Source organism: Drosophila takahashii, chromosome X (genome assembly GCF_030179915.1).
Source record: "Drosophila takahashii strain IR98-3 E-12201 chromosome X, DtakHiC1v2, whole genome shotgun sequence".
Lineage (NCBI taxonomy): Eukaryota > Metazoa > Arthropoda > Insecta > Diptera > Drosophilidae > Drosophila > Drosophila takahashii.
This window is the reverse complement of record NC_091683.1, coordinates 12294508-12319349: the sequence shown is the minus strand read 5'-3', so window position 1 is coordinate 12319349 and position 24842 is coordinate 12294508. Positions and strand designations below refer to the sequence as shown.

The window sequence follows — 24842 nt, the reverse complement described above, 5'->3', positions numbered from 1 at the left end:
AACTAACTTCTTCTTCGATCCACTGGTAATTTTGGTGTGACTCCAAACGAAATTGACTTCGGGTCGGGACCCTGAGTCCGACCTGTAGCTCAAGCCTACTCACCAATTTGGTGAAGTTTTGGGAGTTCTGGCTCAAGAGACTATATTTTCTACTAAACCATGTAGACCAAACTCTGTTGCCTACTTTTGGGCCGAAAGCAATCTTAGCCAAAAGACAAGCAATCCTACAGGGAGCAGATTGCAATAATCAGTTTCAAAACAAACGTACAAGGAATAACAGCACAGCAAAAGAGAAACGCGATTGATTCAATCCAAACATATTCCAATAAGAACAACGTAACGCGCTGTGACCGCAAATACTTATAAACAAACATCGTTACATTCCCATTAGATCAATTAAAACCAAGCCAAAAAACAACAAAGACTACACTACTGTGACAAAAAGTGACAATTAATTAATTAAGTGAATATTTTTTTTAATATTTTAAGTTAGCAAATGTAAGTATGCAAGAATATTTGGATATGTGTGAACGAAAACTAAATAAGTGAAAATGTTTTTTTTAATATATATTTTTTTTGTGGTGTGTGCTAGCGGAACTTTAAAGTTCCCTCACTTTTAACAACATTTTTCGAAGAAATACACCCGAGAATAAACAGTTGGCAAACTGTTCTTTGTTTATCTTCCCAAACAAACAAAACCCCAAGAAGTAGTTGGTTGCAAATATATATTTTAATGACAAGTAGTTTCTAGCATTTTTCATTCAGCTTTTCAATGAATTAGCTGTCAGCCTTATTTAAATTCTTTAAATTTACACACTTTTCAAAAGGCGGTTACTTACTGGCCCAGCGCTCGTTTTCCAACACTGAACCGAAACCTGACGTGTCTTTTTGGCCCCAGAGTTGCAAGCGTGTGTGTGTGAGCGTGTCGCGGCCCGTGACTGTGTGCGTGCGTAGAAAGCGCCGGCAAAAAAGTCAGATATTCTGCTGCTCTGTCAGTTCCGTTTGAAGCGTCGAGAAAGCACATTAAATCGAAACCAACTCGAAATAGTCAGCGGCTCAGCGATAAGTGTAAGTGATAGTTGGAAAGGAAAACAAGTTGGAAGGGAATAGCGGCGTTAGCAACAATAACTGCAATTGCAGTTGCACCGCCAGAATATTCGTGAATTTGCCGCAGGAGAGCGAGAAAAGAGAGGGCCACCTATACACTGCAACTCCCGCAGTCGCCATGTTGGCAAAGGAAAAGAAGGGGCTAACAATAAAAAGGGCTGCTCCACAAAAAAAAAGTTCGCCAGCACGTGCCCAAAAATAAATAGAAACGTGCGAATTAAGTTTTTTTTTAGCTGCATTCAATAAAAGCCAACCAATGACGTGGTGGCCGTGACACATTAATTATGCTAATAGGCAAATAGCAAGTTCGGTGAATGAACTTTGGGTTGTCAAGCTTCCTATTGGCCATCAATAGTTTAAATTTATATTTATTCGAACCAATTTTACAGTTAATTTACAGCTAATTCCGCCTGAATTTTTTTAAGAGCGAAAAGCGCCTGCGCATGCCGCTGTCTGTGTGAGTGGGTGTAGGGCCCTGTGTGTGTGTGAGCGCTCAATCCGCTTGGTACACGTCATTTATTTGGCCACAGAGCTTAAATCTTTGGAGAGAGCAGCCCGCTGGCCAAAAGTACACGTCAGTGCGGCATAGAAACAAAAGACCAAAAACCTGAGTGGATAAGCTATAAACAGCTGTGTAAATTTAGCGTTTCGGTGAGCCAAGGAGCGAGGGTGGGGGAGACTTTCTCCAAGTGCGTGAAAGAACCAAAAGAAAACCAGTTACTTGGCCGCTCTCTCGCCGGCAGCACTCTCTTTGCCCCCCACTCTCTCCCCTCTTCAGAAAGAACCAGAAAAATGTTACACGTATACAAAATTCGCTGCGCTCTCCCTCTCTCTCCGTCGCTCTACCGCGACGTCGACGTCGGTCAATGTCAGCGGAGCAGAGCCGCGATGAGCACAGCGCTTAGCACTTGCCGGGCAGTTAGCCATTGGAGTAGACGTGTTCTTTAACCGATCTGGACTTATATATATACATAGCCCCAATAAAGGTACTGAGATTGGTAGAATCGCCTTGTGGAGGGGCTGCCAAAGTGGCACAGCTAACGGTACTACATGTACATGTTGACCGTTGACAATCTGGCCGACGTCATCAGTGGCGAATCTCTCTCAGAGAGAGATAGAGTGTGTGCGTGTGTCTGTGTGTGATTGTGTTGACGTGTACAAAAAGCCGAGCTTAAAATTGCCTAAAACTAATTTAAATTCTTTATATCTCTTTTAATATTTGCAGTATTTCTGAGAGATCTTCAATATGAGGTTATGCATATTACTGGCTGTCGTGGCCTTCGTTGGCCTCTCGCTGGGCGAGGAGAAGAAGGAGAAGGACAAGGAGCTGGGCACAGTGATCGGCATTGATTTGGGCACCACCTACTCCTGGTAAGTAAACCCTTAACCCTTATGTGTCCACGTGACGTATGCGGATCATCAAATTTACTAGGGTCATTCGTGCTATTAAGATATGATCCCAGAATAAGTTTGTAAAACAGATTATTAACTCTAAAGTTTGTAGTTTTAAATAATATATCCTAATAATTGGATAGTAAAGTGAAAGATCTAAAAAATTACGATTACTTTTGTATTAAATTAAAAAGATCTTTAAAAAATCTTTAGAGTTCTAAGTAATATATAAAGAGAAATATCTAAAGATCTACGATTAATTTTGTATTATATAAAAAAAAAGTTCCTAAAAATATCATGAGAGTTTCTTAAATCGTTTAATTTAATATTTAATTTACAAGCAAAACTTAGAACTACCAAGTATTCAGCTTGTTCACTTCCACATGCGCATTTGATTAGTCATTTTTCCAGTAGTTTAAGGTTCAAGTTCAAGTTTTACAATCTCAACTCGTTTAGATGCAAATTTCCCCTATTCAATGATATTCCTTACTCATCTTCCCCACTCTTTTCTTGCAGCGTTGGTGTTTACAAGAACGGACGCGTGGAGATCATCGCCAACGACCAGGGCAACCGCATCACCCCCTCCTACGTGGCCTTCACCGCCGACGGTGAGCGTCTCATCGGAGATGCCGCCAAGAATCAGCTGACCACCAATCCCGAGAACACCGTCTTCGATGCCAAGCGTCTGATCGGTCGCGAGTGGTCGGACACCAATGTGCAGCACGACATCAAGTTCTTCCCCTTCAAGGTTGTCGAGAAGAACTCGAAGCCCCACATTAGCGTGGACACGTCGCAGGGCGCCAAGGTCTTTGCCCCCGAGGAGATCTCCGCCATGGTTCTCGGCAAGATGAAGGAGACCGCCGAGGCCTATCTGGGCAAGAAGGTCACCCATGCCGTCGTCACCGTGCCGGCCTACTTCAACGATGCCCAGCGTCAGGCTACCAAGGATGCCGGAGTGATCGCCGGTCTGCAGGTGATGCGCATCATCAACGAACCCACTGCCGCGGCCATTGCCTACGGTCTGGACAAGAAGGAGGGCGAGAAGAACGTGCTGGTGTTCGATCTGGGCGGCGGCACCTTCGATGTCTCCCTGCTGACCATCGATAACGGCGTGTTCGAGGTGGTGGCCACCAACGGCGACACCCATTTGGGCGGTGAGGACTTCGATCAGCGTGTGATGGACCACTTCATCAAGCTGTACAAGAAGAAGAAGGGCAAGGATATCCGCAAGGACAACCGCGCTGTCCAGAAGCTGCGTCGCGAGGTCGAGAAGGCCAAGCGCGCTCTGTCCGGCTCCCACCAGGTGCGCATCGAAATCGAGTCGTTCTTCGAGGGCGACGACTTCTCCGAGACCCTGACCCGCGCCAAGTTCGAGGAGCTGAACCTGGACCTCTTCCGTTCCACCCTGAAGCCAGTGCAGAAGGTGCTCGAGGATGCGGACATGAACAAGAAGGACGTGCACGAGATTGTGCTGGTTGGCGGCTCCACCCGCATCCCCAAGGTGCAGCAGCTGGTCAAGGACTTCTTCGGCGGCAAGGAACCATCGCGAGGCATCAATCCCGACGAGGCTGTCGCCTACGGTGCTGCCGTCCAGGCTGGCGTGCTCTCCGGCGAACAGGACACCGATGCCATTGTGCTGCTCGATGTGAACCCACTGACCATGGGCATTGAGACCGTCGGCGGTGTGATGACCAAGCTGATTCCCCGCAACACCGTCATCCCCACCAAGAAGTCGCAGGTGTTCTCCACCGCCTCCGATAACCAGCACACCGTCACCATTCAGGTGTACGAGGGCGAGCGTCCCATGACCAAGGACAACCATCTGCTCGGAAAGTTCGATCTGACTGGCATTCCCCCAGCTCCTCGTGGCATTCCCCAGATCGAGGTCTCGTTCGAGATCGACGCCAACGGCATCCTGCAGGTCAGCGCCGAGGACAAGGGCACCGGCAACAAGGAGAAGATCGTGATCACCAACGACCAGAACCGCCTGACGCCCGAGGACATCGATCGCATGATCCGCGACGCCGAGAAGTTCGCCGACGAGGACAAGAAGCTGAAGGAGCGCGTCGAGTCGCGCAACGAGCTGGAGTCGTATGCCTACAGCCTGAAGAACCAGATCGGCGACAAGGACAAGCTGGGCGCCAAGCTGAGCGACGAGGAGAAGACCAAGCTGGAGTCGGCCATCGATGAGTCGATCAAGTGGCTGGAGCAGAATCCCGATGCCGATCCCGAGGAGTACAAGAAGCAGAAGAAGGATCTGGAGGCCATCGTTCAGCCGGTGATCGCCAAGCTGTACCAGGGTGCTGGCGGTGCTCCTCCCCCAGAGGGCGGCGACGATGCCGATCTCAAGGACGAGCTGTAAGATGGCCCCAAAGCACATACACACACAGCCCAGCCCACATCCATTCGAGATCATAGTGTTGGAATTAATTCAGACTGATTAAACAATTATAACTTAATTGCAAACGCAGTAGCCACAACAACAACAACAAGAAGAAGAACAGCAAATATAGCAGAGACCACAACAGCAACAGATAATACTACTTTATAGCCCTCAGCAGCCATCCCCCGCCCCCCATGCCCGCCCACCATCCATTCGACCTTTAAGGCAAACTATCCAAAACTAAAGAAAACAAATCACAATCCTTTTTTTACATTTTTTTTTTTTTTTACACTTTAATTTAAAGTATTTTTTTGTCAACTAAAAATATGAGAAATGTAATAACGATTTATTCGAGTGTTCCTCGCATTTCTCGCCTCCTTCCGCCCACTTCCCCCACGTTAGCTGCATAATTATGTAAAACTGTAAATTTTTTTATATATATACACATAACTGTGACGACTGTAAGCCCCGAGATCCCCGAGGAGTCGCAATCCAGTAGGTTAGCCTGCGGATGTGTAAAGCGGAAGCAACAAACAAACAAACAAACACAAAACACAGACAAATGTTATATGTATAAGCGCGTAATAGCCGGATTCCACTGGCACATTTGCATTGCTGCTCACTGCGGAAAAGGACTTTGAATTTTCCGGATAGCAATGCGAATGTGTCGGGGGATTCTGGCCGCATAGAAGAGATGTAGAAGAGCACAGGGAGCTGCGGGTCGTGCGGATAATAGGTCGATGAGAATGCAAACGGCAAGAGATAAACCACAAAATCACAAGAAAACCACTAAAAGCAGCGGCCACTCCATCAGCCAGGCTAAATAAAAGGATTCTTCGATTTTACGAAGGATTTTCTAATTTATTTAAAAATAAAATAAAAAAAATTGAAAAAAGAAATTTATCGGTTTTATTATTTGGGTGAAAAGTGGGAATTGATCTTTATTTTTTAGGTATAATTGGATGTTCTTGGTTTTGGTTTGGTATCAAATGAAAAAGCTCTTAGCGAGGTGACAAGACTAGTGACGATCGCACCTTCAACACAATCAACATTTGAGACGAAAAATAAAGGTTTATAGAAATCCGATTAGCCGCCCCTATGAACTAGTTACATATTTAGTAAAATTCATAGATTTCCGCCCAAAATAAAAGTCATATTTCGGTTTTCATCATCTTTATTGTTTTCTCTTCATTCGCTGGCATTGAAATTCATCATCATTTCCTTGCGCATCATATCAACCTTATCTCTGTTTTGCTATATAATTCCTGTGATAACGGTATTATCTTCTCTCGACGACTGCTTTATCATTTCATTTTTTAATCTTAATTATTCTTAAATACATTAAAAAAATACATAAAATATTTTGTTGTTTTCTGTTTTCTTTTTTTTTTTTAAATATCAGTTCTGCTCTCGCTTTCGCATTCGATCTTGAATTCAACGAACTCGGAAGAGCAGAAATTCAAGCACCGCCACAGAACTTTTAAATTTCTCGGCTCTTTTGGCAGTTGAAAATAACTGAAATTCCGGCTTCGTTTAATTTAAGCCCAATTTGAAATTTGGGAACAGTCTGTATGTGTATGTGTGTGTACATATATAAATAAGCTAACGGTATATTGTTTATATGTTATATGTATATGTATTTCTATATAAGTATATGCACTCTCAGATTTCGAAAAAGGGAACACCGATATTTTTCGAATTCGGCTCACGTTCAGTTTTGGTTTTATCTGTTGTTGTTGTGGTTGCTGTTTTTGGGTTCCTGCTTTCAGCTTTCAGTTTTCGGCTTTCGATATTTCCAAGTTCTTGAAGTAGTACGCTTTGAAGAAGAAGCAAATAGGCTGGGGCTCGAAATCGGGGGGCAGGGGTAGAAATAGAATTGAGGGAACAGAGGTGGGTATCCGGCCACATGACTTAATATTTTAAAGACTATTTATAAATCGGTATAGCCCCTTTCATTTCACTTAATAAATAAAATGCAAAGAATATAGTTGAATACACCTGTTCAGTGTGTCCTGAGTTTTAGTGTAATTCGCAGAGTGAAAAGTAATCTAATAACAGTTTTTGAGAATTTGAGAACCCTTTTCCGTGAAATAAAAGTATTTTTAAAAATATATATTTCTATTTGATTATTTTGAATAAAGAAGTACTTTTGAAATAACTAATAAACAAATATTTACCGAAAAGATAAGGCTGCAATCTAAAAAAATAACGCTACATTTCTTGATCTTCTTTGTTATTAGATTATTTTTTACCTTTTCGTCTAAAGCTCTGGCCACACTGCACCTGATCCTACTTTCCTTATTTTCTCGAACAGGAGCTGACTGTGTGTGAGTGTTTTTCGTTTCTGTATGTGTGTTAATGGCTTTTCTGCTTTTGGATCCAGCGTTGACGATTTTGATGTTGGTCCTTCCTGTCTATCTGGGGTTTTTTCGTAAACATATTCTCGCTCGCTTCTCCAAACTTTGTTTTCAGTGTGGCCCGGCCTGTAGGTGTGTGTGTGTGTGTGTTTGTCTGCCTGTGATTGAATTCAAGTGTCTGTGTGGGTGTGTATCGGCTTAGAGGCGCTTGGGGACCGTATCGGCATTATTCTCAGGCTCTTCGTCCTTGGGCGGCTGACCACGTTGCTGCACGGATCAGCGAATTACAATTATCAAATCGGATCGGATCGGATCAGATCATATTATTTAATATCGGATTGTAAAAAAAACACACACGTGGCAAAAAAAGGAAGAGAGAAAGTAGAAAAAGAAAGCGGAAGAGAAAGAAGAAACACACACATCAATATCAATTCAATCAATTGTAGAAGTAAATTGGTGTAAATCGGCCGAGTTTCCAATTTGCCAGTATGAAAATTAATGAAGTTTCACATTTCGAAAATAAAAATATACTCCAATGTAGTTTTTAAATTGATTTTTATATATTACAAATTACTGTTTTTATATTTTTTTGTTATGGCAAATGTTTAAAATTGATTTCATTCGAAACTCATATTCACAAATTTTAAAAAACAACAAAAATCAACTAGTATTTAGTTTTTAATTAATTTAATTTTTGCTTAAATACATACATGAAAATGTGAAATTGCAAAAATAATCACTGAGTCAAAATTATTTAGCAATTGGAAAACGGTGAAAGACGATTATAATGGTATGGAATGGCTGCAGGGTGTTGATCTGAACCGTGAATGTCTATACCAAATGAGTTGGCCGAGCCAACGGAAAAGTCCCTTGGGAAATCCGGGTAAACATGGCGGTGATATGAATGTCCTTCTAAATCTCCAAACTCTGAGTAATCTTCATTATGTGTGTGTCTCTGCGTCTCTGTGTGCTTCAATTAATTCGCAAATTTATTTTACAATTTCTGTGGAAAGTCCCTCAATCTCTAGAGATTTAAGAAAACAAGTTCGATTTTAAAACTAAAATGTTTTTTAATGTTAAAAAGATATCTTTAAAATAGATTCTTTAATTTTATATCCGAATTAAAATAACTTCGGTAAGATTCCTTTTAAATCTCTAGAGTTTTCACAAGACCCCCAAGTGTAGGATGTAAGTCGTGCCTGTGATAAGGTAATCGGGGTTATTTGTGTTGTCCATGAAGATGGAGGAGCAAGCAGTGTCAAATATTGTGTACATTGGTAGGTGTATTTATGGTTGGTGAGGTGCATGTTTAGGCCCATTAAGATTATTAATAAAAATAAACAAATAATGTATAAGTTTAGCATATTTATTTTTTGATTGTTCATTGCTGTATTCGTTTCACATTCGCATTCGGATCGGCGCTAAGCGGGTAATATAAGTGGGGAATATACAGTAAGTTATGCCAGGCGGATGCTGCAGCAGCCAGCTTTTGTCACCGCCGGTGATGATGATTTGCAGTTCTACGACCCAAATCTCCTTGGTCAAATTCTCTGTAAGCCTGAACTTTTAACCTCTCTCTATCTAAATAATTCCTAAAAATTCATTTAAAATTTCCTCTTCAAAATATAAAGATTAAGAACTAGCAGAGCTCTTAAAATTCTTTAAAAAATATATGTATTTGAACTCTTTCTTTGATTTGAAGTCACCTATTAACTATCTCAAAACTATTGTGATAAAAATTCAAGATTTCAAAATAAGATGGTCTACAATCGTTAATTATGAAACTTTATGACTCCGTAAATTATAGTTTTGTGCGCGCTCAAGAAGTTCGTCTGTGGAAAATGAAATAACGGCGATCACTCGGCCTCGGCCTCGGGATCAGGGCGACTCAGGATCTCCTGACATAGTGCAATGTAGTCCTTGAGGAGGTGCAAAGCATAGCATATAGAAAGGTGAAATCAAATTAAAAAGGTATGCGATATGGCCCGGGGCGGGGCACACGTAACATGAAACACAGCGGTGACATATAGTTATAATCCTCGTGCGGGCGTAACCGGGGGTCTTATCGAAAATGATATCATACAAATATTGGATAAAATTGAAATTATTTGCGAGGCTAGCTTTTATTTTGACCATATCTGGAAGGGGATCGTGAGACATTTAATGTGAGGAAACACTCTGATTCGTAGTGGCGAAATGATAGACTGCTTTTTGTATTAAATATCAGTTTCGTTTTTATTTTAGTTATTGTTATTATTACTTTTGTTCTCCATTATTTTCATTTCTCGTTTCGTTTTATTTTCTCATTTATTAATTGTAAACAGTTTTCTGCACACTCTCAGATTAACTTATCAACGGTCCTCGGCCTTTCTATCGATCTCTATATAGATTTCCATATATATATATTTATACTTTATTTCTAATTTTCTTAAAAAACGTTATTCACTTCTCGTTTTATTGTTTGTGTGTTTTGTTTTGCGTTCTCTTAATTACGCAAATATTCATATTGATCTTAACAACATAAAAAAACAAATTTAATTAATTCGTTTTGGCAGAAGAAATGCAGTTCTACATTATTACATTATTGGGAAATGCTCTTGCAACTACATACAAATACGTTAAGAATTAAGGAATTAAAAAAAAAAACAACAAGGGGAGGGGGAAGAATTCAGTAGAATTTAAAATGGAAACGATTCCGAATTGGACCCTTAAAAAACTAAACTATACCGATTAATGCCGCTACAACTGGAACAAAGCCAAAGCTATATATGTATGTATTTTTAAACTTTACTGAACACACACAATCTGCAATGAGTTTTAAATGCTGGCTTTTCGTTTCGATTTATTCATCATTCGTTTTCTTTGCGTTTTTGATTGATTGTTGAACACTGCCACAAGTTTGCTATTGCTTCTGCGAACGATAAGGCAACACTTGCCGTTACATCGGTTGTATTTGTATTACAGTGTGTGCACACAATGGAAAAAGGATGCAGCACTTGGTCCTTTTCCCATTTCTTCCTGCTTGTCCGTGCATGCTCATGAGTGTGTGGGTGTCTCTGAGTGGGTGTGTTTGTTTGATTGTGTGTGTCTGTGTGTGCTTTTGGGGCTTCTTCTTTAATCGATCGTTTCGTTGCTTGAGTGCTGCTGCCATTTTTCTTCCTCTTTCTTAATCATCCACATCCTTATTTTCCAAGCGGCTGCTTCTCTTCTTTTTTTCTTGCTGTGTATGGTGTTTTGGGGATCTGTCTGTGTGTGTGTGTTCTGTATCTGTGTGGATTTGTGTGTTTTTGTGTGCGTGAGTGGATGGGGATGACTGTATTGGATGTTGTTTCTCTTGTTTTTCGGTTACTTCTTTGAGGGAGCTGGGTTTTCGTTATCCTTAATAATCTTGCCCGCCACTATCTTGGGGATCTTCGAGTTTTGGGCAGGCGTTACTGGCTGCTATGGGATTTATACAGGGTTTCATTAGCGTTGTCGTTTACATAAATGCTGATCGTTATTTGTGTTCTTTATTATTTGGAAGTACTATGTTGCTTATATCGTTGTTTCTCTACTTTAAATAACTTTCTTCTCTTCCTATCTCTCTCTCGCTCTCACACACTCTCTCTTCTCTGTCTAATTCGAGTCTCTTTTGTTTGTTTGTTTCTTGTTTTTTTTTTGGTCAAGTGTTGCACTGCCAGTGTTGTAAAATGCCACACAAAAAACATACATACATCAAAGCTGACGAAACGAACAGTTATTAAATACAAAATAATCGGTTAATTGACTAAAGCAACTAAATATTATATTACGCATGTGTGTGTATGTGTGTGAGTGTTTGTATATGTGTTTGTTTAGTCCTGGAACTTAAACTTCAATCCGTAGGATTTCCTGCTCTCGGTAATACTAAAAGCTAACGTAATACACATGTTTTCGAATGTTTTTCATATAGATTAGATTAAAAGAATTGAAGTGATTTAAATAAAAATAAAAATCGCATGAGGTTTCCACATGTTTCAGTGTGCTTTATGAATCGGTGCGTGTGTGTGTGTGGGGTTTTCCTCTCATCTATTTTCTTTTGTTATACAATTTCTTCTGTTTAATGCTTAATTTTTTTTTCTTTTTAAATATAAACGCAGTTTGTTTTTGTTTTGTTTTTTTTTTTAGTTTTTATATTTGTAAAAATGATTCTTTGCTCCTGGCGCTCAAAAACCTCAATACAGTTGTCTCTCTCTCCGTCTCGCTTCTCTATTTCTCAGTGTGGTTGTTGTTGTTGTTGTGTGTTGCTGTCTATCGGTCTTCCCGTTGTAAACTATCATTTCGATTTTTATTGATTTTTTTTCAATTTTTTGTTTGGTTTACATGCAGTTGAATGGATTGTTTTTGTTGTTGTGTTCGTGCGTATGTGTTTGTGTTGTAGTTGTTTTTGTATTTATTGTTGGTGGTTTTATTGAATTAGTTTTTCTACACCCAATGTTAAGAATCGATCGATTGGAACGATCGATTGTAGATCGATAGGTTTTTGTGTTTGTCAGACAGGCAGAGACACGTTCAGATTCATTATCATATTCAGGTTCAGGTTGTCGATCGGATTTTATGGATGTTTGATTTGATTTGGTTTTTGTGGTGGTGTTTGGTTTGGTGGTTTTGTATGTGTGGGGAGAGAAAACAAATAAAAAAAAGATATAATATATATTTATATGCTTAGTTGAATGATTCTTAGGTGGCGTTTTTTAGTCAATATATAGATTTTTAGATTAAGAAATAATATACAACAAAAAAGATGAGAGAGTGGGGTTATAGAAGGGGAAAAGGATAATAGCTAGTTATTGAGTTTTAAATTTACCGCTCGTAGTGGCATTTTAAAATTGGCTGCTGCCTGCAGCTGAATTTGATAAGCTAAGCTGTGTATTTTAAAGCCATACAGCCTGTTTGTAGTTCAAGTTGTCGTCGTTTCGGATATACGCAAACATAGAATATACAGAATGTGGATTTCAGTGTAATTAAATCGGTGTCCATCTCCTGCAAATCTCATTTAAATCTCACCTTGGAACAAACTGATTAGTAGGACGCTTGGGACGATACTCGGGGTGCACCATGAAGAGCATGTGTGGAAATCCAGTGCCGAAATAGGCGCCATCGGTGTGGTGGTGGCGCGACGATTTTGGTGTGTACACGTCAATGCACTTGGGGCAATAGGTCTTCACCATTGCCTCCCCGGGGATGTCCGACAGACCTGAAGATTGCAAAGGGAAATATTAAAATATACTTTGCTTTATTGAGTTGTGTTTGTAGATTACATTAAAATTAGGAAAATAAAGGTTTTTGTATAATTAATATGATCCTAGTGTCAATTTTCTTTCGTTCTGATTTTGTACAAATACAAGTAAAATGTTTGTAGCTGTGATCGGTTTTAGGTCTGTTCAATTGTTTACGATTTGGGAAGAATACGAGAAGTAGCCGTTCTCAGGGTTTGGATTACGATTGATCATCGCTTTTTCGTTCCACCCTTTTATTTACATAAATATTTATGTAATTGAGAAATGTTTATAAGGCAAGTCTGATCTATTTATTTATTTTAACTGATCTGGGATGAGCTCGCGTTTAAATTCAGCGACTCATTGAAATCTAATCTAATATTTGTATACGAATTGAATTTGTTTATGTAAAATTTGATTGACTTTCAGAAAATATCGCAATTGTTTGGTAACTTCTTTCCAATAAATATCAGGCTGATGTCAGAGTTTCCGCGTTAAAAGATCTATTCAGCTTTGAAAAACCTTTACAGTGCTTTATCACGAGCTCTTGACCAATATTATTGCATCGCTTGTGGCGCCTACTCTGACATCAGCCTAATAAAAAGCTAAATTTATTATGAATGCAGTATTTAATGATAAATAACCGGACTAGCAAGGGCTTACATACGTTGCAATCGTATTGCGAATGTTAAAATTCTGGGATATACCATCTTTTGGAAATATAATTCCTTCTGATTTGAAAGAATTATTAAAACCAGATCTTATGGGTATGTATAGTAAAGTTATGGAAGATTTTACAAGTATATGAACCTGGTAGACAATTTTAATTGCGCTTGGAACTTGCGGAAGGAATGCGAACTGGAAAGTTTTAGGATTGATATGTTCTAGTTGGTAATTAAAATATATCACATATTTTATGACATTTGGTTCTTTTTAAAGTGAAAGGTGATCTTATGAGTTAAGAGTGGTTCCAGAAATATTATTCCTTTTCGAGTAGATAGTATATGATACTAAGGAAGAGGAAAAATGCTCTTGATTAAGGGAATATACATAATCTCCAGTGGATGGTAAATGTTGCATGGCCTTCAGTTGGTCAGTTATGCTTGGGACAGTGATATCGATAGCTTAGGCTAGGTTCTAGGTCTAGAGGTTCTTCAAGGATCTGTTTACGCACCCAATGGCAGCATGGGCTGACTTTCGCAGTAGACACGTGGGCAGTGTCCGAAATCGCCAGTTTGATATTTCTCGATCATTTGAGCGATGCCGCGGTTTGTTAGTATATATCTAGCGTGTATGAGGCCGTAGAGCATCTCGGCGGCCTGCTCGGTCATGTCGGACTGCAGGGGATTGTCCTCGAGCTCGTCCTCTGAAGGATTGAAAAATATGAGTAAGTATGCGTATGATATCTTTTTATTTCCGATCTTACCCGGCTCCAGATCCAAGATCATGTCCAAGGCCTGGCGATAGTTGGGCACCTGCTCATTTAAACCAGTTAAATTGAATTTGTCCTGTATGTAGTCCTCGTCCACCTGGAAGGGGAATGGGAAATGGAATTGGTATTGGAACTAATATTGGAAGGTTAAGGGAAATTAGATCTGTGCAAGTATATATCGATATATGTATATATGTGTGTACAGTTGGACCATTATTGCCCCACCTTGCGGCACACACAGACAGACAGACACATGGAGAGCAGGCTCAGGGCTGCACTTTGCAATTGTTGCACTCGTAGCGCGCGCTTAGATAACGCGAAAAAATCGCGGGGAATCGGAAGTAGTATATCTCACCTCGCAGAAGAACTCATTGCCACGAAGTCCACAGAACCAGGTGACCCAGGAGACTTCCTCGGAGCTGCTCATTTTGCTGCAAAATAATCGAAGTGAATTGATGATTTATATTATTTGATTTGCTTTCTTTTTTTTTCTGACAAATTATCCTGCACACGCACACCAGCATGCACATGTCACACACGTACATACACACACACACACTGGGGCAAACGCTCACGCACTATTACATACATTAGGGGGATTATTTTGCGTAATTTGGCCTGGCGTGCGGAATTTATTGTTGAAATACCATGGAACGCAAACTTGACGAAAGTTTTTCCACTTTTCTGCTCCTCTTTTCCTTCTTGCCTCCGCTTCTTGTTGCTCGCACACACTTCCACACACACCACACACTCTGCTTTCCGCTTCTTTTCTTTTTTTTTTTTTGGTTGGTTTGCGTTTGCGTTTGGCTTTTTGTTTTTCTTATTTTCTCCCGATGCGTTCGTTCAGCGTTGCTGGCTTCGAATGATCACACCGTTCGAAGGGGGGAAAAAATGAAATGAAATTTTTATACTCGTATTTTGACAATTGACAAGCGCTCATACAAAATGTGCCGAGCAGCAAGAAGAAGCACACACTGGTGGAAATTGAGAAAAAAAGAGACACATATACAGGGGCCACACACACACGCACGCGACGTGCACACACGCACGCCTTTACACTGAGGAGCGCAATCAACGCACACAGGCCCGCTACTTTGCATTATTCCCGCTGCGGCCGTCTTCCAGCGGCCTTCCAGTGGCTAGCACTCACCTAAATTGTTATAAATTACGCAAATTGATTGACGTTTGCAATGCAACAGAACCGGTAAAGGCAAATATTGTAGCGAAGACGGGGTACCAGGTATGCAATCGCGCCTATCGATAACCGCTGCCTGCGCTGTCCGCAGGCGAATGTCTATCGCTGGCGTGGTGCCATCGCTAGCCGATATATCGTCATGTCAGCATCGCGTGTTTTGCAGCACTGCAAATAAAAAAGTATTGGTTAGTTATTGTATGTAAGGGCACACTATTTTGCATATTTTAAACAAATAAATAGGGTATTCCCCAAACTGTTGAAGTGCTGAGTTGTTGAATTTCGTTTTGAATTGTTTAACTGTTCCATACATATTACATTTTTTGAAATTTCAGCCCCAAGGTTGTTAAACCGATGAAAACCAGAGTTGTCACCATGGCAATCCTGGAACATTTCAGTATCTCCAGTACGCATTATTCACTTTAAAATAAAATAAGACAATATGTTTGTAGTTAAATCTTGTTTTTATTTCAAAAAAAAAGTTATTGGCTAATCGATAAAGTTTGGAAGAAATTAATTTTGATATCAAATATCGATAAGGATAATTCCGTATACCGATATATATGTAAGGCGCGTAAGTTTAAAATATACTTTTTTCTTTACTATTTTTATTAATCATATCAAATAATTATATTAAAATAATCATTTATTGAAAAGTTTATTGAAATAGTACACATATTAATACGTCTTTAGTTGTGTGGATAGTTTCACAATCACAGCTTATTGACAATCTTGAATATTTCCTTGGCATTCTGGCGACCGTTCACCACATAGGCCAGCGGATCGTCGCGACTCGATTCCATCAGGTGGTCGCAGGACTCCTGTCCGATGTCGAACATAAAGGATGCGTCGATGTCCTGCGGCAACTTGCCGCGCAGGAAGCTAATCTCGTTGTCGGCCAGAGCCGGTTTCCGGGCCAAAAGCAGGGCGGACAGGTAGCGCGGCTGCTTCTTCTTCTCGGCGCAGTGCATCACCAGGCCCCAGGTGTCGTAATCCGTGTCCAGGACGTACGTGTTGTAGATGCCCTCATCTGGAACGGTAAGTATTTTCTTAAATTAAACTTATCTTTAACATAATTTAAAATTAATTCAATGAAAAACTTTAAATTTGCTCCTAAAAGTATGCACTTAAATATCATATTCGGTTAAAGATCATAAAGATCGTGGCATACTTTTTTTTTAAGGTAATTTTTTAAGATCCTGGAAAATATTTATACCACTCACATATATCCTCCGTGTGCTGCCAATGTCCTGGCTCATCGAACTTGGGTATCATCCAGGTGATGTTGCCTACAAGCTTTTCACGCAACGGATCCTCCGCGAATATATAGCTAAAGTTCATCGTTATCTATTCAAAATGGGATACAAATATTATAAAGGTTGATAGAGGTCCCAGCCCCAAACCCACATGTTGATCTTCCTTGGAGAAGGAAAAGTGACTGCGCATGCAAGCGTATTCGGGCAGCTCCTCCGTGGAAGCATAATACTGAACCACGTGCCAGCAGCCCATCATCCGTTCCAAATCAAAGTTCTTTATAGCGCCAACCTATAAAAAAAACATGAATTTGATTATTAAATATATACTATTTTAGACTAGTTAACACATTTTGCGAAAAAAAATCCAGGTTTAAATGCCAATCGATTGGAAATTTAATAACGAGTTCAGAAAGGTATGACAATCCATATTTTCTTTGTTTTAGCGAAAAAACTGTTTCGTTTTTTGTGGAAATTTGGGATTTTGGTTTCTGACAAAAATATGAATTTTTTCTTTTGGTTTTTTTGCTGTAACTTGGCCAACTTGGTCCTACACCAAAAATACATACTGTTTTGAACAGATAACAAAATTTGCAATAAATCCATAAAACTTTCCGTGTGATTTTGGAAAAATAAAATTTTCGCCAATTTTTAATTTTTTATAAGGGGGTACCCCATGATTTTTTGCGAAAAATTAAAAATAAATAAAATGTCAAGGTTTAAATGCCAATCGTTAGGAAATTTAATAACGAGTTCAGAAAGGTATGACAATCCATACTTTGAATCAGTATTTGCTTTGTTTTAGCGAAAAAACTGTTTTTTTTTTTTTTTGGCAAAAAAAAGTTTTTTTTCTGGAAATTTGAGATTTTGGTTGTTGACAAAAACATGAATTTTTTCTTTTTGTTTTCTGCTATAACTTGGCCAAAAATGGTCTTACACCAAAAATACATACAGTTTTGAACAGATAGCAAAATAATTAATAAATCCGTGGTGATCTTCAAAAAAAATAAAATTTTCGCCAATTTTATAAATCCCTTAAAAATCGATTGAATCTTGTAAAATGTTAAGAGTTGTTTGAAATCATCAAATCAGAGTACTGAGGAGATGTTAATAAATTGCAATAGCAAATAAGAAACGAAATATGATATTAGAAAGGTCAAGGATGCCGGCATGCAAATAAATAAGTCAAATAAACATTTAGGCCACAAATGCCTTGGCTATTTTCCCCCTTCAACGTGGCTAGCTGCATTTATTTACATTGTTTGCCTTGGCGACCACAAAACCGAAAGAAAAACACCATAAAGACCCAAGAAAACAAACTTCGGTAGGTGAAAGAGTCGAGTTGGAGAAGCGACAGACGACGAAAGCCGTTAGCGCTGTCACCGTGATTGACTACTGACAGTTCATTGAGGAGTCGGTGTCGCTGTCTCTGTCTCTGTCCTTCTCCCTGTTGCCGTCTCTCTCTGCACCGCTAGTGCCGTCTCTTTCGCTGTCGAGCAAGTGCAAGACGCGACTTGCAGACGCGAAATGTAGACGCAAGTCAGCCTCTGATTGATGCGCCTCAAAAGCGCATTGCACCGCATGTGCCGCCCCCTTTTCACTCCCCCCCTCCCCCCTTTCAGCCCCCTTTTTTCAGCCGCCTCTTTCTTCAGGTCTCTACGTGCGTGTCTTTTGTCTATTCTTGTTGATTGTTTTCTGGCTTTTGGCTCTTGGCTCTTGGCTCGCTTTTCGGTGTTTGTACTTGCATTTGTATTTGTATTTGTGTGACTGCACCTGCATCAAAGTGCAATTGTCGCCGCCAACGGAGATGCAGACACACAGTGGTGTAGAGGGGGGAGGGGTCTGGAGAAAGGGGGTAAAGACAGCGAGACGCAGACGACGTCTGAGCCACTTAGAAAGTGTGATTGATTTTGGCATCGGTGTGAGCCCATTTCTTCTGCCTTGCTCTTTCTGCGCCTCGCTTTAATGTCCCATTCATTCTTTTCGCTAGAGATGAAACGTGCCCCCCAGTCGATAGAAGTTGAAGACAAGAGCCACTCACCTATCATCATTTATGTATCATTTTGTATGATCAAAGTCTCTTGGGCAGAGGAGAAAACAAATATTAAAGGCTAACTTGTCCTGAAGAAATAAAATTCTTTGTGTGATCCTGAACCTGTTGGGAATTATAGAGCGCTTCAAAACGGTTGGAAGAAATGAAGATCCTAATGAAGGAAAGCTTGATATTTATACAAAACTATACCATTTTATAGACAGAAGGTTCATATAGTCCTCTAGATCTCCAGGTCTCATAACTCTGAGACTTTATAAGACTTTGGCTCGTACTTTTTATGCCATACAATAGTTTGAGTTATACAAAAACTACTGTAGACTTTGCTATTTCCCTCATGTTAATAAGTATACGGTGTCATCACTAGTGACTTGAAATATGTCACAGTGTGCCCGGCATATTGATGAGCCTCTGAGCTTCAGTTTGGGTTTGAGATGCTTTCCTCCTCCGGCGGCTGTGCTCAGAATGAAATCGAATCGAAGCTAAGCTGAGTGAAGTGAAGTGAATCGCTGCCAAAGAAAGTGATCCAGTTAGAAGAGGCCAGGGACGTGATCAGGGACGGGAACCCGTACATCCAAAACTGCACCTGCATCCGAATAAGTAATGGAGTCTCAACTGTCAGCCGTTCTGATTGTTTTGTTCTTGTACCAAAGATATTTGACCTCAATACCACATATACTTGAAACTAATGCCAATGTAATCTCAATTTAAAGATTATAATATTTTAGGCTTCTAAAATGTATGTATATTTCTATCACAAACCCTGAATCATAATATAAACTCTAGGAAATGGATTTCCCCGGTCTTATAGACCAGTTGACCTTGATAACTAGGGAGTTGATGGGTGGGTTACGTACCTTGGGACACTGGTTACTTGGACCTGATCGCCTCCTCGTTTGATATGCATTGCTATTGTGCCTCGTCCACAGATTGCCATCCACCGGGGTGAAAATTTCCAGGATAATTATTAAAGAGGCGAAAAGCAGGATCACTCCATTCCTGCCCATGATCGGGGGGGCCATTATTCCGGATCAGGGGGGCTATTAATGGCTTATTGTCGTTAATCTTCCGGCGGGCTCAGACGCGCGATCTCCGTTGCGTTGTCGCTGGCACTGTTTTCGATGGCACTGCGCCATCTCCGCGAGCAACATGCGACATTAGCATCCAGCAATAGCTGCACTTAGAAAAAATTAAATAAATTTGTAAAAATTACAAAATAAAAAAAAAACTTTTACCGTTTTCGAGGAAAATAAATCAATAATTGGTAAGCAATTACGAGCCTTAGATATTCTCTTTACCGTGTATCATAACTGAAATATAATTACTATGATTACATTTCTGTAATTTCTTATTTACCTTATAATGAAAATACCAAAAATAATTTTGTGTTTAAAACTAATATGTGTATTTTTTTCAAGTGTACCACAGCGAATCGGAACGCAACGGATTCGGATGTTTTTGCGGATAAGGCGCCTTCTTATTGCCACAGAATTCTATGGGAAGAACTGTGGCTGGGTCATTATCGGGAAGCTGGAAATAAATGCGACATAAATGCGCACTTGGTTGCTTTTTAGCTAAGTATGCATACATATATTCAAGTTCATTTGAGTTTGGAAAATGTAAAAGAACTTTGCATTTTAGGATCATTTTAAACCAGCACTTAATACAAAATAATTTATTTAATTTTAATACTTATACCTACCTTTTTGATTTTAATTTATCTAGTTTTTAACTTTAAAATATCACCATTTAGCTTTGTATAAACCTTTAAAAAAAGGTTCCATAGTGGAAATTCCAGGACATGATTTCCCGAATTTTCCATTCCTTCCTTAAGTAGATCAGGGATCCCTGAAATTTAGCGGTTTTCCTAGGCGATCGCATCACTTTCCAGCGTGGTGAATTCCCTCGCTCATTTGAATATTGGAATTTAATCAGCCGCCGTCCCTCTCCCTCTTCCACTCCCTGGCACTTGCTCTCCTTCCAAGAGTGCGGGTGAGTAAGCCGCTCTTATCAATTATAACGTCCGTTTTACCAGTCAATGCCTTCCACTTCCACTGCACACTTGGAAATATGGATGTGTGGAAAATATATAGTCTGGGGAACGGGAATTAAGTATTTTCGGCTGCATCTTGTTTTCACTTGTCGCGTGGATGCAGATTTCCAGATTTCCAGATTTCCAGGCAACTTTCTCGCCGCGGAGAGCGAAATTTTCGGGGTGGTGTGTGTGGTGAAGGTGTATGGAAACAGGAAACATTTTAATAGCCTGCAAATTTATTCTTTACGATCGCCAGAACGAACTGAGCGCTCCGCTGGACACTTTCTCTTTATTGCGAAACGAGTTGCGCGGCATTTTCACGACCGGACTGGAATGAAACTGGACATCCTCAGAGGTGACTACTTTTGCCGCTTCGGCTGCTGCTTCTTCTTCCGCCTGCGTCTGCGTTTTAAGTATTTTTTTTTATTTATTTTTTTTTTTTTTGGAGTTGTCTGGTTTTTTTTTTGTTGGCCAGCCCAAAAAAGCGGCGCAACTTTCGTCGCCGCATTGCGTTGCGATGCGTTAGCGGCCAGTTCCGGCTTCTACGGCGGCTCCTTCTCCTCCTCCTCTCTCTCCTGCCTCTTTCTTCGCCTTTCTCGCGCCTTTCTCCCTCCCCCTTTTCTCTTTGCCATCGCAGACGCAGCGAGGCGAAAAGCGGCTTTTAATGCGCCAGCGAAACGAAACGAATCGAAATAAAGCAACAAGTGCCCATTCGGAGAAATGTCGCCTGCTCCTTTGGCTCTCCCGCTCTCTTTTTTGGTTGACCAAGTTCCTGATCTCTCGCTGGAATGCGTGCTTGTGTGTGTGTGTGCAGATGAATGAAGTCTAAGATCAAGGACAGTTAAAGGGCAGGATTGCCGAGAAAGAGAGAGAGAGAGAAAGAGGAAGTAGAACCTCCTTTTAAAGAGTCCTTACCCATATTTCACCCTATTTAATATCATCGAAATTTATAATCCATCCCAAAACAACGACTTCTTATTAAAACCACGAAATATAATTAAATTAATAATAATTAAATACAAATAGCCATATTAAATAAAGGCCATAGGAAGCATATTGTAAGGGTATACATATAAGCTTCGGCAGAACTAGTTGGGAATTATTGTGTCCTTGGGCAGAGATAATAAAAAAATGATATTATTAGGCTAAGGAAGTTGGGAAAAAAATAAGGTAAATCGAAGAAGGAGTTACAAAATATTTATTATATACTTTCCTTATTGAAATCTTAAAACAAGTGTTTTTTATAATTCCAGCTCTTGGTTTAAATCAGTGTGTCCATCCGGCTGGCATCGGTGATTTCTCAATGAACGGCTCTGAGCTTTTGGACACGCCACCCGATCGTCCAGCCGAAATGGCCATATAACTAATATAACTGGGGGCTGGAATCGGAATGCCTCAAATGCGAGTGCCACGCCCGAATTCGCATCCAAATCCCAATCCCAATCGAAATCCGACTGGCAACAGGTGGGGCTAGTTAGCTGGTTAGCTGGTTAGCTTCAGGTGACAGTCGACAGTCAGGCAGACGGAATGTCTGGCGCGGCTCGGAGTGGAATGTCAAACGTTTATTTGCCGGTAATTAAATTTGAAAATGATTTAAATTTCACCAGCGAATATTTCAAATTGGTCTTAACACTTTCTTTCGCAGCATCAGCATCAGCATCTGTGTTTCCATCTCTGTTTGGCCAACGGCCCACCCGCAAGCTGCGATACCGACTCGATGACCCACCTAGGAAACCCCCGCCCCCCCCTTTCCACCGCCGCCCATGGGCAATCCATGGGAGCAATCCGGCTGATTGGAGATTTGTTTTCTATTTGCAATTGATCGATGCTCGCCTGCCAAGCACCAACAACAGCCACATAAAATTGCAGAAAACCAAAAACAAAAAAATAAAAAGTGAAAAAAAGAGTTAACGCTAAAATTGAGCTGGACGTTGTTGGATGGTGTCCACGTCCACGTCCGCGTCCACGTCCGCGTCCACGTCCGGTGGGTTCGTTAATGGCATTCCGAACTTGGGATCAGGCCGACGGATTATGGTGCCGGCCGACCAGCCTAACTTTCAGCTTCTTGAACAGCGCTAAGCAAATTGCTCATTTCATTTTCATTAATATTTCAGTTGGTACTTCGAAAACTGAACATGTACCATATTTCGAATATTTTTCTTTATAATCTATAATATGATATTAAAATTGTAGTTTTCCCAAATTACAATCGAAAACCACAAAAAAATCATATTTTGCCTAAAATTTAACTTCCTATTTCCCACCCTAAAAAATCGGTATTTTAGCCAAAACCAAAAGATATAATGATCAAAAAATGTAGTGTCGTACCTCGCTGGGCTCGTAATTAAATTCCCAATCGATTGGCATTAAAATCTCAAACTTTTAATTTTTGTCAATTTTTTGCAAAAAAAATCATAAAAAATCAAATATGCGAAAATTGGTCAAAAAATAAATTTCCCAGAGATGGATAGGATTTGGTCGTATAGGTCGTTAGCTGTTCAAAACAGTCGGTCTTTTAGCTCTAGGCCTTGAATTGTTCAAGCTACGACTAAAAAACCATACAAAAATTGACTATTTTCGTCGAAAATTTGAATCCTTATTTTCACCCTATAATCCCAGTTTTTTGGTCGTAACAATGGAAATAATGATCAAAATATGGAGTGTTATACCTCGATGAGCTCGTAATTAAATTCCCAATCAATTGGCATACAAACCTAGAAATTTTTAAATTTTGTCATTTTTTGCAAAAAATTGTTTTTGTTTACTGTTTGATTGATATTGAGATCAAATACTTATAATAATATAAATATCGTTAAAATTTTATATATTGATTTATTATTTACACTAGTCCGTTATTTTCCTTCTGATGTAAGAGATCTAAAACCTCTCCATTATAATATAAGCAACCCAATTGGCAACAAACCATTTCCCACAACTGAACCAAAGCATTAAGATCTTGGCCTTTGCGAGTAAATCAACTTTTACCCGAGCCAACACTCGGAGCAAAGGGGCAAAAAAAGCATGATTCTGGAGTGGTTGCCACCAGCTGCTCCGCGATCTTGAGTGCGTGTGGCTTGGAAAGCGTGTGGGATTACTTGGAGTGCACTTGGTGGTACATGATATGCCGTAGATCATGGCTAGTTTCGCTCGCCGCTCAATTATGCGGCGACACAGAGACATAGTCGTAAATGGTGGAAAATCTGTGTGGAGAGGGGGGGCGATTTTCAGGGGCTCGGGGATCCATGCGTGCCCTTCCCATGGCCACCATCCATCATCCGTCGTCGTTCGTTGGCCAACATCAGCGTCCAACATAAACCATCAAGTGGGTTCCGTTTTGTTTGCGCATGCGCGGCGCATTCAGCATCGATATTTCACGATCGTCGTCTGCGGTTCAGACTCAGTTTGATGGCGATGGAGTAGAAAAACTGTGTAGAAAAAACTGTGGACAAAAAAGGTGGAAATGGGGGAAGAGATGGAGCTGACTTCGTGCTGCTATTTGGTGGTCCGCGATTTTGTTTTCATTTGGAAAGTGGGTGTGTTTGTCTAGCTGTCCGAAGAGCTCCCAAACTAGCAAACCCCCAGACTGTGTCCCCTTCTCCAATGTCAACTCAGTGGTCAAAAAGAGGGGGTCTGGGAAAATGCCTCCCCTGGCGGACTGGGGTCAAGCGAACCGACGAAAAGGAAATGCGAGGAATGTCGTGGAAAAACGAGGAAAGTGATCTATGATGCTCTTCAAAGCGATCTTCCTAATATGAGGGTTTTTCTTTTTGTTTTTTGGGCTGTGGAAGTTCAGCCCAGTCAAGTGGTTAAGTGATCTACCACAATTTATGTTGACATTTTGGATGATCTTTAAATATTTACGCTTGGACTTTACGATCTACAACTTTATTTGGTTAATCTTTAACTGTTTTGGCTTGAATTTAACGAGCGTAAACTAAATTTATGTCGACACGCTCTTACCATATAATTGGGAGGTGAAATATGATAGTGTGTAAAGTGATTTTGGAGAATGGTTTAAATGGTAGGTCAAAAATGTATTTTTTTGAGTACTGATAATATGAAATATCTTTCCTACTTTGTAATAACAAACCCATCGATATGAAAGTTCTTCATTTCGTTTCCCAGAAAATTAACCAAACCCAAATCGCCAAAACTTTCATGGCGAGAATGTAGCTCAAAAGTATCCGAAAAGTTTTTGATTTTTGTTTTTATTTTTTTATTTTCTTATTGCGAAACTTTCATAACTCGCATCGATCGTTCGATTTCGGTTTCGATCGAATGGGGTGCGCACCTGAAATTCCATTCGGTTTCCAGGCTGAAGATTTGGCCCCAGGCCGAGATACTCGGATACTTGGGATGCTGCGATATATTCGGAAATACTTTCGGATACCAAGACACTCTGAG

The 24842-nt window shown here is 40.3% G+C and overlaps 3 protein-coding genes and 1 long non-coding RNA gene across 18 annotated transcripts; 2 read left to right on the top strand and 2 right to left on the bottom strand.

Moving 5' to 3' along the window:
• Positions 1–243: 243 nt before the first annotated feature.
• Positions 244–5781, top strand: Hsc70-3 (heat shock protein 70 cognate 3). Of its 3 annotated transcripts, none has more exons than XM_017160463.3 (3): positions 244–498; positions 2333–2478; positions 3016–5781. In XM_017160463.3, exons 2-3 carry the CDS (start codon positions 2354–2356, stop codon positions 4859–4861), a joined length of 1971 nt encoding a protein of 656 aa, XP_017015952.1. In that variant the 5' UTR covers positions 244–498; positions 2333–2353; the 3' UTR covers positions 4862–5781. The 3 variants fall into 3 exon arrangements, with proteins under 3 accessions (XP_017015952.1, XP_017015953.1, XP_017015954.1); XM_017160464.3 differs by lacking the exon at positions 244–498 and adding an exon at positions 912–1068; XM_017160465.3 differs by lacking the exon at positions 244–498 and adding an exon at positions 1943–2093.
• Positions 5782–6038: 257 nt separating this feature from the next.
• On the bottom strand, positions 6039–15199 carry CkIIbeta (casein kinase II subunit beta). Of its 13 annotated transcripts, none has more exons than XR_011419612.1 (7): positions 14820–14843; positions 14264–14339; positions 13651–14005; positions 12265–12454; positions 12065–12146; positions 7135–7506; positions 6039–7079 (listed from the first exon to the last, which is right to left on the bottom strand). XR_011419612.1 is itself a non-coding variant. In XM_017160466.3 (7 exons), the coding sequence occupies exons 2-7, from the start codon at positions 14333–14335 to the stop codon at positions 7438–7440; spliced, it is 708 nt and encodes a 235-aa protein (XP_017015955.2). In that variant the 5' UTR covers positions 14336–14339; positions 14820–14838; the 3' UTR covers positions 6039–7437. The 13 variants fall into 13 exon arrangements, 12 of the variants coding, with proteins under 12 accessions (XP_017015955.2, XP_044252188.2, XP_017015957.2 ...); XM_017160466.3 differs by having other exon boundaries at positions 6039–7506; positions 13651–13842; positions 13903–14005; positions 14820–14838; XM_017160468.3 differs by lacking the exons at positions 6039–7079; positions 7135–7506 and adding an exon at positions 10055–11530 and having other exon boundaries at positions 13651–13842; positions 13903–14005; positions 14820–14838.
• A 458-nt stretch (positions 15200–15657) lies between these two features.
• On the bottom strand, positions 15658–19520 carry Karl (lipocalin/cytosolic fatty acid-binding protein Karl). Its single transcript, XM_017160432.3, has 4 exons — positions 19261–19520; positions 16508–16645; positions 16324–16447; positions 15658–16130 (listed from the first exon to the last, which is right to left on the bottom strand). Exons 1-4 carry the CDS (start codon positions 19423–19425, stop codon positions 15814–15816), a joined length of 744 nt encoding a protein of 247 aa, XP_017015921.3. The 5' UTR covers positions 19426–19520; the 3' UTR covers positions 15658–15813.
• Positions 19521–20467: 947 nt separating this feature from the next.
• Positions 20468–22882, top strand: LOC138913862 (uncharacterized). The gene is made up of 3 exons (XR_011419731.1): positions 20468–20793; positions 21692–22010; positions 22084–22882. It is a non-coding gene; the product is annotated as an uncharacterized lncRNA (long non-coding RNA).
• The last annotated feature ends 1960 nt before the right edge of the window (positions 22883–24842 follow it).

Excerpts from the sequence above, each read along its gene's own strand:
- Karl (XM_017160432.3), bottom strand. The coding sequence starts at position 19,425 with ATGGCCCCCCCGATCATGGGCAGGAATGGAGTGATCCTGCTTTTCGCC. Across the intron at positions 16,448-16,507 it reads TCTCCAAGGAAGATCAACAT|ATAACGATGAACTTTAGCTA; the intron begins GTGGGTTTGGGG and ends CATTTTGAATAG. Across the intron at positions 16,131-16,323 it reads GCAGCACACGGAGGATATAT|ATGAGGGCATCTACAACACG; the intron begins GTGAGTGGTATA and ends TTACCGTTCCAG.
- Hsc70-3 (XM_017160463.3), top strand. The coding sequence starts at position 2,354 with ATGAGGTTATGCATATTACTGGCTGTCGTGGCCTTCGTTGGCCTCTCG. Across the intron at positions 2,479-3,015 it reads TTGGGCACCACCTACTCCTG|CGTTGGTGTTTACAAGAACG; the intron begins GTAAGTAAACCC and ends CTTTTCTTGCAG.
- CkIIbeta (XM_070218367.1), bottom strand. The coding sequence starts at position 14,335 with ATGAGCAGCTCCGAGGAAGTCTCCTGGGTCACCTGGTTCTGTGGACTT. Across the intron at positions 14,006-14,263 it reads GCAATGAGTTCTTCTGCGAG|GTGGACGAGGACTACATACA; the intron begins GTGAGATATACT and ends TTCCCCTTCCAG. Across the intron at positions 10,681-12,064 it reads TTAAAATGCCACTACGAGCG|CAGCCAGTAACGCCTGCCCA; the intron begins GTAAATTTAAAA and ends TAAATCCCATAG.